A 15228-nucleotide genomic window follows, 5' to 3' on the forward strand; every position below is an offset into this window, starting at 1 on the left:
AACTCAGCCTAAAATAAGTGTGTAAATAGTTGTTAGTGTAAAAAGTGTATGTAGAGTGTGCTGGAGGCCCAGGATCCATGGGCGGATGTGAATTGTCAGAACATCATGGGTGAGCAGCGCTGGGAGGCAAAAAGTAATGTGTCTGCTGTTGCCTGGGTTCTATGGGGCAAACACAACCCATGATATGGGGCACGTAAAGGGTAAAAGTAAAGAAAGTGCAGTGAAATGGTTAAATGCCCTCAGTGCTTCTATATCAGTAGGCTCATCAGCCGCACCACAACACAGATACATATTAGTGGCTGTAACATATAAAAAGGTGGGACATTTGCCACAGGTCTAATACTCTGAAAGCAAACACAGGGATTGGTTGCTATGGGTTACTAGACTCGATGTAAAGCTTTGTGACATATATTTCAGTACAATTTGCAGAGGGCTTTAGTGGATCTGGAACTCTTTGCTGTAGCAGTGTCAGATGGGAAGAGACATGTTTATTTCACAGGATAAACACCTACAAATCACTGGAGACCAGTCCTCCTATACACAGCTGGGTATAGGAATAACTCTGGGAGGCCAATGCATCGGGGGTAAATATAGAATTATGTTTTGTTATAGGTATAATAAAAGGAGAAGCAACCTAACTGCACAAAACATACTATTCCCTTCCAATCACGTTTAAGCAGATGAGGTTTGAAATAATAGGGTGGGTTTAGTTTCCCTTTAACAACCTAATTGCTCCTATATAAAAGTATATAGTACTAGTATCTATACCCAAATACACATATATGGTGATATTCAAACTACAGCCCATCCCTCCAGCCAGGCCTGGACTGGCAATCTGTGGGTCCTGGCAAATGCCAGAGGGGCTGCTATAAGGTCCCATAGAAGTCAGTATTTAATGGGCTGGTGGGGGCTGTTTGGGCCACTATGTAGGCTGATTGGGCCTCTGTGTACCTGAAATGCCAGGGCCTATTTTAATTCTCAGTCCGGACCTCCAGCCTTTCCGGTTATACAATTTGAGGGCCTGCCTGCAGATACGCTGATCACATTATATAAAATGAGAAATGCTGGTTGCTAGGATCAATGACTTCTCTGGTTCTTTAAATCAGGACTGTTCAGTTTACATAATAATAATTGCATTTGCACTCTTCCTGCTGGACAGTTAGACAGCTTCAGGGGGGAGAGCTCCATGGGAGCATATACAGAAAAGTTTCCCCATTTTCTTTCTACCCTGAGACCTCTGCTGAATGCTTCCTGCAAGTCTGGAGGTGGAGCTGATGGAAAATTAGATGCCCCCTCCTACTGACTGTACACATATTTGGAGCCTAAGGCAGCTCCAGGTATTAATCCGGATTCCAGCATCAAGCCGATGGTCCATTGACCTTCACAGCAGGAGTTATCCCAGATCATTATGTCGCCTGTAGGGCAAAACCATGTGCACTTACAGTATGTTAATCTCTGAACACACATGATTGTATTTAAATATTTATGCAAGTTACAAAAACCTATAATTTTATGAGTAACAGGAACTTTAATATTTTCCTTTGGCACTAACTGGACTTGGAGAATAAGTAACCTATAGAGAGCTGCCCCAAGGCCACATTCCACTGTCATCAGATGCAAAAGGATCAGGATGTTCCAAACATGGAGATTTAAGAACAGACTCAGTACAGCACCTTCCTGAGAGCCTTTCACCCACAAGCTCAACTGATGTACTCAGTAACCCTACGAGGCACTGGTGGGCGGAGCCTGGTACAGGCATACATTAGGCTTACTGATTCCCATGACTCTAACAGATAAAGTCACCCTCTCTTGTTGGCTGTGCAAACGATAATACAGCCAGGGCAGCGGCTGGATTGTGACTTGCGGAGTCATATAAACTGCAGGTTACACAGATGTTTCTATATACTGTATCTGTAACCTTGTTATGAGCTAAGGGGGCCCAATCTGAAGGCCATATAGGGTGAGATTCTCTGTGAGTGTTAATTGTGTCCTGGTACCCCTGAAACTATAGCAGGGTTAGTAACAGAATTAAGAAGGGCCGGGCCTGGGTGCAGGCCATGCAGCCGGGAGGAGGGGCGGGCAGCATCCTGATGGTCCCAAGGGGGTTGCACCCCCTTCACCCCTGGTATTTACGCCCCTGAGCAGGGTGACTGTTACCCCAATGTTTCTATATATCTCTAACCTTGTTATGAGTTAAGGGGGCCAGCCTGAAGGTCAGTTAGGGTTAGATTTGGGGTGAGAGCTTATAGCAGGGTGACCAGGGTTGGACTGAAGCAGGGGGGAACCGGCGGGTACCAAACTTCTGGGGGCCCCCTGCAGGAATGCATGAACGCTGGCACCCACCGCTCATCAGGGTTTTTTTTGGAACTCGTCAGATTAGGGAAACGTGTCTGGCCCGAAGGTGGCCCTCCGGGTATTTTCCCGGTGACCTGCCAGCCCAGTCCTACCCTGAGGGTGACTGTTAATCCCACCCAGTTACGAGTTGCTTTTCAAAATATCCAAAGGCTTATCAGCTGCAACAGCATGCTGTACGGATACATGTGCTTAACTAAGAATACATAAAGAACTCCCTCTGGTGTCCAGAAATATGTAGCCCAACACTATTCAAGGAAAAATATAGAATCAATACAGCTCCAGGCAGTAATTTCCAACTGCAATGTGTTTTATTCAGCAGTGCAGGCACACTACATGTTTTGGGCGGAGCTCTTTATCAAGTGTCACACTTGATAAAGGGCTCCGCCCGAAACATGTAGTGTGCCTGCACTGCTGAATAAAACACATTGCAGTTGAAAATTACTGCCTGGAGCTGTATTGATTCTATATTTTTCCTTGAATTATGCACATGGGGTGCAACACAGACACCTACTGAATCTTACAGCAATAAAGTGAAGAAATTGGAGGCTGAATCATACCTACTCTATTGACTATGTAGCCCAACACCCAAACTAGATATGTATGCCTTATGTTTTATTATTGTTATTATTATTAACATGCATTTTTAGAGCGCCAACATATTGTCCGCAGTAAATATCCATCCTTCCTCATCCTGAGCTCTGAGTTGTGATTGGCCAGTGGCACACTGCAGAGAACCAGTCACTGTGCCAGAACTACCCAAAATGTCTGTAAAAGTATTGAAAAGTAGGGGGCTAGTCACATCATTAATAGCACACGGCTGCTGCATGTGAGAGTTTGTAAAGGAGCCTGTCTGAGCTAGACAAAACAGGTCCTTATTTGTCCTTTAACTGTAGGAACTTTTTATGATATATTACAGAACATGGAAAGGCACGGTACAAACCTAATAAAATCTAGAAGGCATATCACATTGAGGAAAAGATAAAAGGTGGTAGTTTACCTTTAAGTTAGCTTTTTTCTAATGCTTATTTATTTTTTATATATAGTTTTTGAATTATTTGCCTCCTTCTTCTGACTGGAGAGTCACAACATTTTTCGTCCGGTGGAGATCAGTCGTTTGGTCAATCGGACAGGTTAAAAGATTTCTGTCGGCTGCTGATAATATCTCTGCGTGTATTGCCGATCATATGATTTTCAGAGGGAGACTGTCACCAGCTTTGGTCGGACATAACTTTCGTATGATTGCTGTCAGGGGCAGAACATCGGCTGATCTGTTCTTTTGTACTTTATATGATCGGAATGGTTAGCGGTAAGTCAGGAGATGGGGAAGTCCGATCGTAAGAATTTTGCGTCTATGGCCAGCTTTACCATAGCAGATTTCTGAAATTGCAATCTGGGGAGCTGGTGAATAAAATGCTGAATAAATGCTAAAACACAAATACAGGTATGGGATCCATTATCCGGAAACCTGTTACACAATTTTTTTTTTAAAATGATTTCCTTTTTCTCTGTAAATATAAAACATTGCCTTGTAGTGATGTGTGTGTGTCCAGAAAAAATCGACCCGCCCCTTGACTTCAACCCGCATTCTCCTGACCCACGCACCCACCCGCACCTGGCTACCCCCTCTATTTATAGTAGGGTTGCCACGAATTCCAAATTATGGAAAGATCCATTATCCGGATAACCCCAGGGCCCAAGAATTCTAGATAAGAGGTCCAATACCTGTAATAAAAAATTAAAACTAATTGCAGTTTGTCTCAGAATATCACTCTCTACATCATTCTAAGAATCAGGGAGATTTAGTCGCCCGCCGACAAATCGCCTCTTCTTCGGACGACTAATCTCCCTGTAAAGCCTTCCCGACGGCTAGAATCTAAATCGCTGGTAGGATGGCACTCAGAGCGATTTGTTTTCCAAAGTCGCCCGACGTTTAGTCATGAGGCAACTTCGGGCGACTTTGGAAAATGAAGAAGAGTCGATTTGTTGCTGGGCGACTAAATCTCCCCAAATCTTAGAGTGTGCTCTTACCCTTAATGTTAATTTAAAGGTGAGCAACCCCTTTAAGGGAAGGATTCAGGGAGATAAAGAAGAGGGAGGGCAATACAATAAAAGTCTCAGTAAATAACATATAATATTACATCAGACCATTCAATTGTCAGAGGATAATTACACATCTCCTGTGTACTGGACAAACAGGATCTCTCCTAACCCACAAACAGGCAAAAGGGCATAAGCTCTCCTGTCTCACATAAAAGCACTGGTAATTTTATTATGATTTTATTTTTAAGTTTGGGGTTGTTTTAAAGAGAGAAATGCCCTCTCCATGATCTAATCTCCGGTCCCCTTGTTAATTTGAAAGCAGAGGTTCCCCAAGGTTGGCGCTCCCCCTCCAGGGGAAGTCTGTTAACTAAACCTACAGAAATCTATGTACCTACACACACACAGTTGGCTGTCTAGAGGTTAATAATAATACTGTGGCAATTTTGATGTTGCTGAACTATTACTGGTGGAAAACGCTGTTTTATGTTTTTGAAGGGTTTGCTGAAAGAAAACTGCCTGAAATAAAAGCCATTTTTCTTTAAGACACTGTTGCTGTGCTGACAATTGCTTTGCAGGAACCTGCCACAGGTGGCCCAATATGAATACCACTATACGCAAATACACTGACGCCTTCATTAACTGGTTTCTCATTGGTGTAAAAGAAAAGAAGTTCAAAACAATGGGTTGGGGGGCAGTCTATGGGAACACTATCCCACCAATGAAAGTATAAGGTATTGAGCTGAATGTGCTGACCTGAACTCATGGATCAGGCAGGTTTGGGCCAGAGCAACACTTCACTACATGCCCATGACATTATTGCCCCCTAGTCCTCCAGCATTCCTAATCTGTCTACCTGCCATCTTTCCTCCCTGCCCCATTAGTGATTTCATGATGAGGAGGGTGGGAAAATAAGTGATGATGGTGATGAAGTTCAGTTTGGGAAAGGACGGGTTAGGATTGGATGCAAGTTGATTGTTTGTCAACCCGTGCACTTCTAGTAAGCTACTGGGAGTCCAGCTGCAGAGCACAAATTATATGTGCCCAAAGCGGTTGCCCAATTTTCAGCCTGGACCCATACGACCCACAAGTTTAAGGCCAGCCTGTGCACCAGAGAGTCTATGGTGACTCTACAAAAAGAACATGGGGTGGTCAATGGCTTTGATCCAGGTGTTTGTGTTGAATCTGCTCTATTTTGGGGTGCCTAGCAGGTCCGGACTGAGAATTTAGGCCCAAATAGCCCCCACCAGCCCACTAGATACTGACTTTCTATGGCACCTTATAGCAGCCCCTTATTGCCAGAACCCAACAGATTGCCAGTCTGGTGCCTAGCTATCGACTCGAGACAGGCTAATTTATTTAATAAGTACTATTTTTATTTACAAAAGAAATAAAAAGGGAACTAACTAAGGAGGAAGGAAGAAAAGGCAAGGAAAGGAAGGATGTAATGGAAGTGAAAGGAAAGTGCCAAAGTATTTACAACGGCTCTATATGTAGACCATTTAATTTAAACAAGGATAACTCATACACCCTTTTCCTAGGACACCCACACCCAAAAGACTATCCCAGACAATCAGGTTGATGTTAGTTGTTTATGAGAGATAATCAAATCCCACAGTGAAATGCTTTTGATAGCCCTTTGTTGATTCAACAGGGTCTCCTTTCCTTGGGAACGCTGACACTGGGCCCACACCAGTGTGTCCAGTCATTTGTATCACTTTGATATGGACTCTACCGTAGCCACACAGATTGTTTATTGCAGGATGTTTGTTGTCCAGCTGTGCACCTTCACAGTTGTCATGTGATGGAAAGACAAAAATTTGTTAACCCATTGTGTGCATGGGGCTTACTGTGCAATATCTCAAATGCAGTTCTACAGTTTGTATACAAGGCCCCATATAATCCCCTTCTTTTCTGCAGGCACAGCAGATTTTGGCGCAAAATGCAAAATCTTGCATTTCAGAGCCAAAATCTACCGCGTCTGCCTCCACCTGAGCGGAGGTAATGATTCCAGGTGCAGGCAGTGCAGCAGAAGAGGAGCAGTGTGGCACTGTGTCCCCAATCTAATCCAAAATCCCTGTCTATGCTACCTTCTCCATAAGACTCCATTAAAGTTAGGACCACATTGGTGTATTGACAAAATCCTCTCCTCACAGGTCTCCACAGGCCCATATTGTGATCAAAACTTTTGCCCAGCATGTGGGTGGGCAGATTGATTCATTTGTAGACCTTTCTGGGGAAGTTTAGGTGTACTCATCTGCTAGTATTGCACAGGCAGGGTCAGACTGGGCCGGCGGGACACCGGGAAAAAACCCGATGGGCCACCGGCTCTTGTGGGTCCCACCGCCCCCCACCTGCTCACTGCACTTCTTCCTGCAGTGACCTCCCTTTTTTTGGGCTGGTCGCAGCAAAAACACATTACACATGCAGCGGGGGGGCCCCTGAGACAGCAGCCCCGGTGGGGTCCAGGACCCCCAGTCCGACCCTGGATAGATTGTGGGCAGGTTGCAGGCGAGGACCATCCTTACTGTGCCTTTACTTTATCCGGCAGTGAGGGTTCCCTATTCAACCCTCACTGCCGCATTAAATCTATAGCCCTCTCCGAAAACATCAGAGGTGGGCAGGTTGGGTGCAGGTATATAAATAACTGTGGCATATCAGATTGGGAGAAAGCAGGTTATGATAGGTGTGCAGGTCGACAATTTATCATCACTTCCAGTCCCTCCAGTGCAGCTGCCATACCATCTGGAAAAGATGGCAGCCCTCCATCGCATCAAGAGCCATATAAATTCCATAGCCATATAAATTTCTTAGCCATATAAATTAATTTGCCATATAAATTACCAGCATCGTAAATCAATCCCTCCAACTTCACCTGCCTGCACCTTTAATAATTGACTTTTTACACTAAAGTTACCCTAAAACAAAAAAAAGCACACATACAAACTATTCATAACTATTGCATTTTGCTCTAAAAACTGGTGCCTCCTGTGAACATTAAGCAAACTGTGTAATTACTTTTTCTTTTCTTTGGCAATTATATGGCATTTTTAGCACTTTTATTGCATCACCACCATCTGCCCCTAAAACATAGTGAGACTAGTGGAAATGGGATTTTGACTACGGATTTCTTTTACTGTAACATGTTTTATATGGAAAATAAAACAAAGAACAAACACAGTAAAGCAATTGCTTACACAAGGCAGTACGTATATGGAACAAATGTATATATGCAGGTCGATATGCTAAATATAATTTTAGAGCAATTACCCAAGTTATAGTTCACCCGTAACCTTTCCGCGTTAACCAATTGATTTTAAACTGAAAACCAATTAAACCTATAATGATTGTTGGCAGGAAAGTGGGAAGAAAAGAGGGGGAAGGGGAATTCCCTAATAACATAAAGAATTAACACTGTTAATGCTAGTGTCCAAACATCATGCTACAAAATAAACTAGCAATACGCTAGTTTTTCCCCATGTCAGGAAAAAAACTGCCACATAACACAAAAGGTGACTGCCACATAACACCTCAACCCGGGCCGTAATCAAATTGTAACTTGTATGTTCAACAAGAGAGGTCAAAGGGATTCTGCTGAGGGAATGGTACTAACACACGTTTCGCACAAGTTAAGCCCTTCAACCTGGGCTGTTTTCAAGTGTTGTTACGATGCTGAAAATTAATATGGTTAATGAATTTGTAATAAAGATTGCCTTTTATACATTTCAGGTATGGAGTGGAGTTGTAATCTGCGATATGCCATCTATGTAGTAAGTCATTATTACATTAGATCATCCATATTGCACTGTTTTTATATTATACTCCTGCTATTTTTGTCTAATGCCATTAAAGGACAAATAAACACAAGATTGAAACCATAACATAACCATAATATAACTTCTTTTGTAGTTTTACAATGGAAATCCATACATTTCAGAACTTGTAACCAGACAAAACTGGGGGGAAAAAAACAGGCTGTCCATTCAAAACCACAGAGGTGGTTCCCAGCGCCACAGTGGTGTAGGAAATGTGTAAATACTGTAGTTAGTCCACACACAGGGGCTCATTAATAACAATGGGCTCATGAATAACAAAGAGCACATTTGCACCTGGGCAAACTAAGCGTGTCGACCTTGAGTTAGGGATCTATTATCCAAACATTAGTAGTTAACTGTATTAGCATGAGTGTCCTGTGTGTATTTCTGGTCCAAATCTAAAAGTTATCAAAGCTGTATTGAGTAACATGAAATTGGCCTTCTTCGTGTATAATGAAATTGGCAGGAAACGGAAGAGTATATGGCAAATTCCGTTTTTTTCACCCTCAAAAATCTAATTACAAATTTCTACTAAGAAATCAGCATACGTTGACACGATGTCTTTCTAGACAATTTCCTGTTTCTTTTTTTATCATGGTCCCTATACAGAGATGCCAACCCAGATCCAAAGTGATCTGATGGGCATCTTGGCTGTGCCTGTCACCCCCACTCCACCCCAGACCCCCACTCCTATCATGCTCTCTGCTCCACTGCTTTATATGATATTGAAACACTTCAGCTGATGATTTTTTGAATTTCAACAGAGAAGGCTAGTTAGGTTTAATTTGCAAATGACAGTGGCATGTAGATATGTTACTGTGGGGAGACTGGGTCAAAGGGGGCTTAAACCAGGAAGATAAATATGTGCTTATGTGTGCCCTGGGTACCCCTGGAACTATAGCAGGATGACTGTTACCCCAATGTTTCTATATATCTTTAACCTTGTTATGAGCTAAGGGGGTCCAGTCTGAAGGTCAGTTAGGGAGAGATTTGGTGCTTATTTGTGCCATGGGTACTCCTGGAACTATAGCAGGGTGACTGTTACCCCAATGTTTCTATAAATCTGTGACCTTGTTATGAGCTAAGGGGGTTCAGACTGAAGGTCAGTTAGGGTGAGATTTGGGGTGAGTGCTTATTTGTGCCCTGGGTACCCCTGGAATTATAGCAGGGTGACTGTTACCCCAATGTTTCTATATATCTGTAACCTTGTTATGAGCTAAGGGGGCCCAGCTTGAAGGCCAGTTAGGGTGAGATTTGGGGTGATGCTTATTTGTGCCCAGGGTACCCCTGGAACTAAAACAGGGTGACTGTTACTCCAATGTTTCTATATATCTGTAACCCAGAGCTGTCAACTTCTGAAGTAAAGTCCCCGGTTTGTGACATCAACGGACGTGGCGCCATGCACACGTGCAGAACCTCTCCTGAAGCCACCAAATTCACACTCCGCGCCACTAAAATATTCTGCACATTCGCACACTGGATTTTTTTTCTGGAAATCAGTAGCAATCTTCAGAAATCAGGGGAGTGATTGAGAAGTGATGAGAGACAGAGGGACAGAGCTTAAAATCTGGTGACAGCTCTGGTAACCTTGATATGAGTTAAAGCGACCCAGCATGAAGGCCAGTTAAGATGGTTTAACTAGAGCTACAGTGTCTGAGAGATATGGTGCTAAAAAGCCCCAGACTGAGCAATTAGGAATTGAGCTGGCTCAGTAGTATAATTAGGATCATTTGATAAACAAGGTTATGTCCTGCTCCTTTAAGAATGTGTTTAATGCCTGGGAGTGGTAATGTGCAAGCTGAACATGCAGTGTTATGTTATATCCGCCCTTTCCTTGAGCCCGTCACCCTGTGGCCTCAGACAATGTGGAAGCCAAGGGACACCCCTACTATGAGGATGGAGTACTTATTTTTAGCCACTGAGCGGCACACTGTGCTTCCTGACTCCACTATATGGTTACGTCTGTCTGTCCCCTTTCTCCGACTCGTTGGTTGGAATGTTTGAGTCTGACGTGGATCAGGAAGCGACTGCTCAGAGATTGGAGTGTGGGAAGACGGTTGCGTCTAGACCCAAGTTGCTAATGGTACAGAGGATCTTTACAGATTAGGAAATACTGTAGATCTTTCAGTGTGGTTGGGCTAAATCCTAGTGGGAAATGGTACAGTAATAGAAACTAGACAATTCAGTCAGACATAGCTAGTTCCAAGTTGCTAATGGTGGGAAGACACACAAGTACAGACAGTACAGTAAAGCAGCCGGGAAGGAGGTTGGTAGAACAAGAAGGGAATGGGGAGTTACTGTGCAGCTTCAGTTCTTGGGGAGGTTGCGGCTGTGGCAGAAGGGAGAGTATTTTATATACTGGGAGAGTTGGAGCTGGGGCTGCAGTGGATATGACTTAGGGCAGTTGTGCTCTGGCTGTGTAAGAAGCCCTAGGGAATCATGTCCTAAAGAGGATTATTGTTCGGATAAAAGCTAGGTCAGCCTTGAGCTAACAGTGTATTAAATGTATCTTGTATAGTACATAGACAGCACTGTGATATAGCTGTTTCGTGCTAAGGGGATAACTAAAGGATTGAGCTGTAACTGGTGTCTCTTATTCCTGCTAAGGATCTTGGGAAATAATGCCATAGTATAGGCTATGTAGCTGCTGTAGGCTTATAGGCTTGCTTAGAATCTTGGGGAATGATGCTATAAGAAGCATTGAGCTGTAGCTGCTGCTTGCTAAGAATCTTGGGGAATGATGCTTTACGACAGGGGTGTCCAAACTTTTTGCAAAGAGAGCCAGATTTGGTGAGGTGAATGTGTCAGGGCCTGACATTATTTGAACCATTAACATCATTTAACTCATTTAAACAAGGAATCGCATAGCAGTAGCTGGCACGTCAGTACATCTATTGCACCTTCAGCAACAGACGTACTGCGAGAGCGGCGCTTCACTACGTGCCAGTATGTGTCTATTGCTAACACCTTCAGCACACAGACAGCAGTATAGACCAAGTGTCAGATCATTTCACTAATGTGCCCAAATATTACTCCTATGGCTACGTGATTCCTGATTGCACTGTGCTGGCGTGCCACATTATTATTATTATTAATTTCATGATGGAGGCTGAGGGCCAGTGTAAATTTGAAAACGGGCCGCATTTGGCCCCTGGGCCTGACTTTGGACATGCCTGCTTTATGATAACTACTGAGCTGTAGCTGTGGTGTCTTTGCAGCAAGATGGCGCGATTGAATGGGAGATCGCAGAACTTGAGGGAAAATTTGACAGAAATGAGCTGGACCTGAGTCTGAGCATTGCGCTGTAGCTGCTGTGGGCTTATAGGCTTGCTAAGAATCTTGGGGAATGATGCTATAAGAAGCATTGAGCTGTAGCTGCTGCTTGCTAAGAATCTTGGGGAATGATGCTTTATGAAAACCACTGAGCTGTAGCTGTGGTGTCTTTGCAGCAGGATGGCGCGAGTGAATGGGAGATCCCAGAACCTGAGGGAAAAATTGGACGGAAATGAGCTGGACCTGAGTCTGAGTGATTTGAGTGAAGTGCCTGTTCGGGATCTGGTGAGAAATGTATTCATCTCTATGCACAGTGTATATCTGGCTAATGGCTTTGGACCCTACATTATATTGTTTCCCTTAAACCTAACAAATAAGGTCTTAGTTGGGCCCCATCTTATTGTGCAGAACCCTTTCTCAAAACAGAGATAAAGTATAAACAACTAATAATCACATTGCTGTTGTTCAAGGTGTACTGAGCCAATAAATACATCTTCACCCCTTCCAACTGTACCCTAATAGGCTTTAAGAAATCCCCTCTTCTACTGCTTTAGGCCCCCGTAGGCATGCCAGCCCCACTATTTGGGAGCCATTGGTCTATGGGCTCTTACTATGGAGAATTTGATCTAGGTGGTTTGATTTGGGATTCCACTGATGAGTTGCACAGACTATTGGTTGGAGCACTTGCAAATATGTTATATTGCGCAGTAACTTTGGCCTATCTGCACTCATCACCCCAAAGAGGTCATAGTAGTCTATACCAGTTGCTTGGTGGGCTACCAGTTAAGACAGTCCTGTCCTAAGGTATAAAATAAAAGCAAATCCTACATGTATTATATCCATTTGCTGCTGTCCTGTTTTTTCTCATGCCTAGTTTTCCTTCATTCGGTTGTGGCTGAACTCTATCACTGGATGAAGCCCTGTCTGTCTAGTAGTGACCCTTCCTTCTCTTTCAGGTGGCCATTCCCAAGGCCATTCCCAAGGCAACAGCTCTGGACCTTTCCTGTAACAAGCTGACTACCTTACCGGTGAGATTCTGAACGGAGTTTAAAGGAAAACTATACCCCCTGAACAATGTAGGTCTCTATAAAAAAGATATTGCATGAAACAGCTCATATGTAAAACCCTGCTTCATGTAAATAAACCATTTTCATAATAATATACTTTTTTTAGTAGTATGTGCCATTGGGTAATCAAAAATAGAAAACTGCCATTTTAAAAGGGCCGCCGCCTGGGACCGGAAGATTAACAGTGCACACAAACAAACCATACTTGTTAGGTGACATGAGCCAATTAACAGACAGATTTGTGTCTTTTGCTTCCACACTTCTTCCTGTTACAGTTAGAGTTGTAGTATTTCTGGTCAGGTGATCTCTGAGGCAGCACACAGACCATCACGAAATGGTTTTTCAAGGCACGAGATGTAAAAGGGCAATATTTACTTAAATATATATACCAGTTTGGTAAGATTCTTTAGTATGTCACATAATATGAACTATCTGTTGCTTAAATATTCATTTTGACAGTATAGTTTTCCTTTAACGATGATGTGTCTACATTAGGCATGTACCAAACCCAGCGTTGGCTGAATAGCAAACTGAAGCCAATATCCTATTTTGATTTGAATTCTGACTTGAGTACAGTTGACCAATAAGTGCTGGTGCACTTGTGCATGTTTTTCAGATCAGTTGCGGGAAGTGCTTTGTGGAATCCTGTACCCAATCCTCCTCTGTGCCCCACCCTACCCTACACATATTGCATGCAGCATTTCTTGCCTTCTAAGCTGTGTTCTAGGTGATCTATTGTCAGCTGATCTCATTCTTCCCTCTACAGAGGGTCTCTCTGATTGTTCTGTAACTATGACTTCCAGCATCTCGTCCTACTCACAGCAGCATATGATGCTCACTTGAGGCACAACAGAGGGTTAAAGGGTTAAAGAGGAGCAGGAGAGGGTGATGAGAAGGAGGATGAAGCAACAGCAGAAGGAACTCAAGAGAAGAGATTACAACGCTATGCAGAAAGCCCTTACCCATAATAAGAAATTAGAGGGAGAACATACTGAAAACCATAGTGAGTGTTCAAGACTCATGTTGTTATATAAACCATGGGTGTGCCACTGTCCTCCCTTCTTTTAGGAATTTAGATTAAATGAGAAGGCTAAAATTAAGTAAGCTTGATCAGAAAGGTCTGTATAAGGTCAGAAAGGTAAACCCTCAAAGTAATGCTTCTCCGAGTCCTCTGTCAAAAGAAACACAGCATTCCTTCCCTTCTATTGCGTACACATGGGCTTCTGTTTCAGACTTCCTGTTTTCAGCATAAACCGCTAGGGCTTGAGCATGCTCAGTTTGCTCCTCCCCTCCCTGTTGTTATCTTAGCCCAGAGCTATGAGTGCGCAGGGAAAGACTCAGGCAGGAAGTAAAGTCACAACAAGCTAATATGGCAGCTGCTATCCTAAACAAACAGAGCGAACTTCTAGAGCGGTTTACTCAGGTATGGTAAAGCATTCTGCAGAATAAATATATATAAATGTGATATTTATATAATTTATAAATATCTTCTTATAGCTTGCACTATTGTGGCTAATCTATTGACAATAGACTACTTTGGTATTTTACCTTCTCCTTTAACATAATATTAAAGATGATTGTCTTTTTTTGAGGCAATTCCGTTTACATTCAACCTTTTTGTCTAAGTGAAACCTGCCTAACTACTAGTTGATCCAGTCCTTGGTTCATCTTTGGATAAAGATGGCCATGCCCAGGCCAAAGGGGCAGTTTTATTGGCCTGTGCACTGGGGGTCATTGTAAGGCATGTGCAACAGATATCAGGCAGGTTTGAAAATCAAGGGCTGGGATTAACTGCATTATCCCTTAGCTTTGGCAGCCGTTAGATTTCTATATTTTAACAAGTAAATTCTGGATTGCAATAAGGGTTAGATTTTGCTCCACTATGTGAAGGTCAATCCCACTGTATCTCCATTATTGTCTTTCTCTCTCCAGAACCATTGTCCACCCCCAAGGAGAAGAATCTGTCCCGACGACAATCAAGGCTAAGGAAAATTTCTTGCATTCTTTTGTTTGGGCTCATGGTGTTGCTCTTGGGTTTGGTGGCCTGTCGTTTCACAGATCTGAAGACCTTAAACATGTGCACAAGTGTTAATGCCATGTATGAGGAGACCCTGGGTGCTCTGCACAGTAACCCTGTGCTGGAAAGGTTTCTGCAGGATCCATTCTCACAGTAGTATGGGCAAGGCCTCCCCTTTTTAATTCAGTTGTGTATTAAAGGAGAAGGAAAGGTTAAAACTAAGTAAGCCTTATCAGAAAGGTCCATCTAAATATACCAGTAAACCCCCAAAGTAATGTTGCTCTGAGTCCCCTGTCAAAAGAAACACTGCATTTCTTTCCTTCTATTGTGTACACATGGGCTTCTGTATCAGACTTCCTGCCTTCGGCTTAAACCTCATTGCCCTGGGCAAGAGCATGCTCAGTTTGCTCCTCTCCCCCCACCCCTCCCTTCTCTACTGTAATCTGAGCCCAGAGCAGGGAGAGACTCAGGCAGGAAGTGATGTCACACCACATTAATACTGCAGCTCCTATTCTAAACAAACAGAGAGTTTCTAGAGCTTTTTACTCAGGTAAGGTAAAACATTCAAGAGAATAAATATATCATTCTAGCTTGCACTATTACAACTAATCTATTGGCAATAAAATGCCTCCGTAGCTTTCCTTCTCCTTTAAGTAGGGATGTT

At 43.2% G+C, this 15228-nt stretch overlaps 1 protein-coding gene across 7 annotated transcripts; it reads left to right on the forward strand.

Annotated features, from left to right (window-relative positions):
* Window positions 1–10173: 10173 nt before the first annotated feature.
* On the forward strand, window positions 10174–14612 carry lrrc59.L (leucine rich repeat containing 59 L homeolog). Of its 7 annotated transcripts, none has more exons than XR_005964109.1 (4): window positions 10174–10290; window positions 11657–11765; window positions 12437–12556; window positions 13314–13500. XR_005964109.1 is itself a non-coding variant. In XM_018235300.2 (4 exons), the coding sequence occupies exons 2-4, from the start codon at window positions 11661–11663 to the stop codon at window positions 14531–14533; spliced, it is 231 nt and encodes a 76-aa protein (XP_018090789.1). In that variant the 5' UTR covers window positions 10174–10290; window positions 11657–11660; the 3' UTR covers window positions 14534–14612. The 7 variants fall into 7 exon arrangements, 3 of the variants coding, with proteins under 3 accessions (XP_018090789.1, XP_041432602.1, XP_041432603.1); XR_005964111.1 differs by having other exon boundaries at window positions 12437–12508; XR_005964110.1 differs by lacking the exon at window positions 13314–13500 and adding an exon at window positions 13164–13307.
* The last annotated feature ends 616 nt before the right edge of the window (window positions 14613–15228 follow it).

This window comes from Xenopus laevis, chromosome 9_10L (genome assembly GCF_017654675.1).
Source record: "Xenopus laevis strain J_2021 chromosome 9_10L, Xenopus_laevis_v10.1, whole genome shotgun sequence".
Classification (NCBI taxonomy): domain Eukaryota; kingdom Metazoa; phylum Chordata; class Amphibia; order Anura; family Pipidae; genus Xenopus; species Xenopus laevis.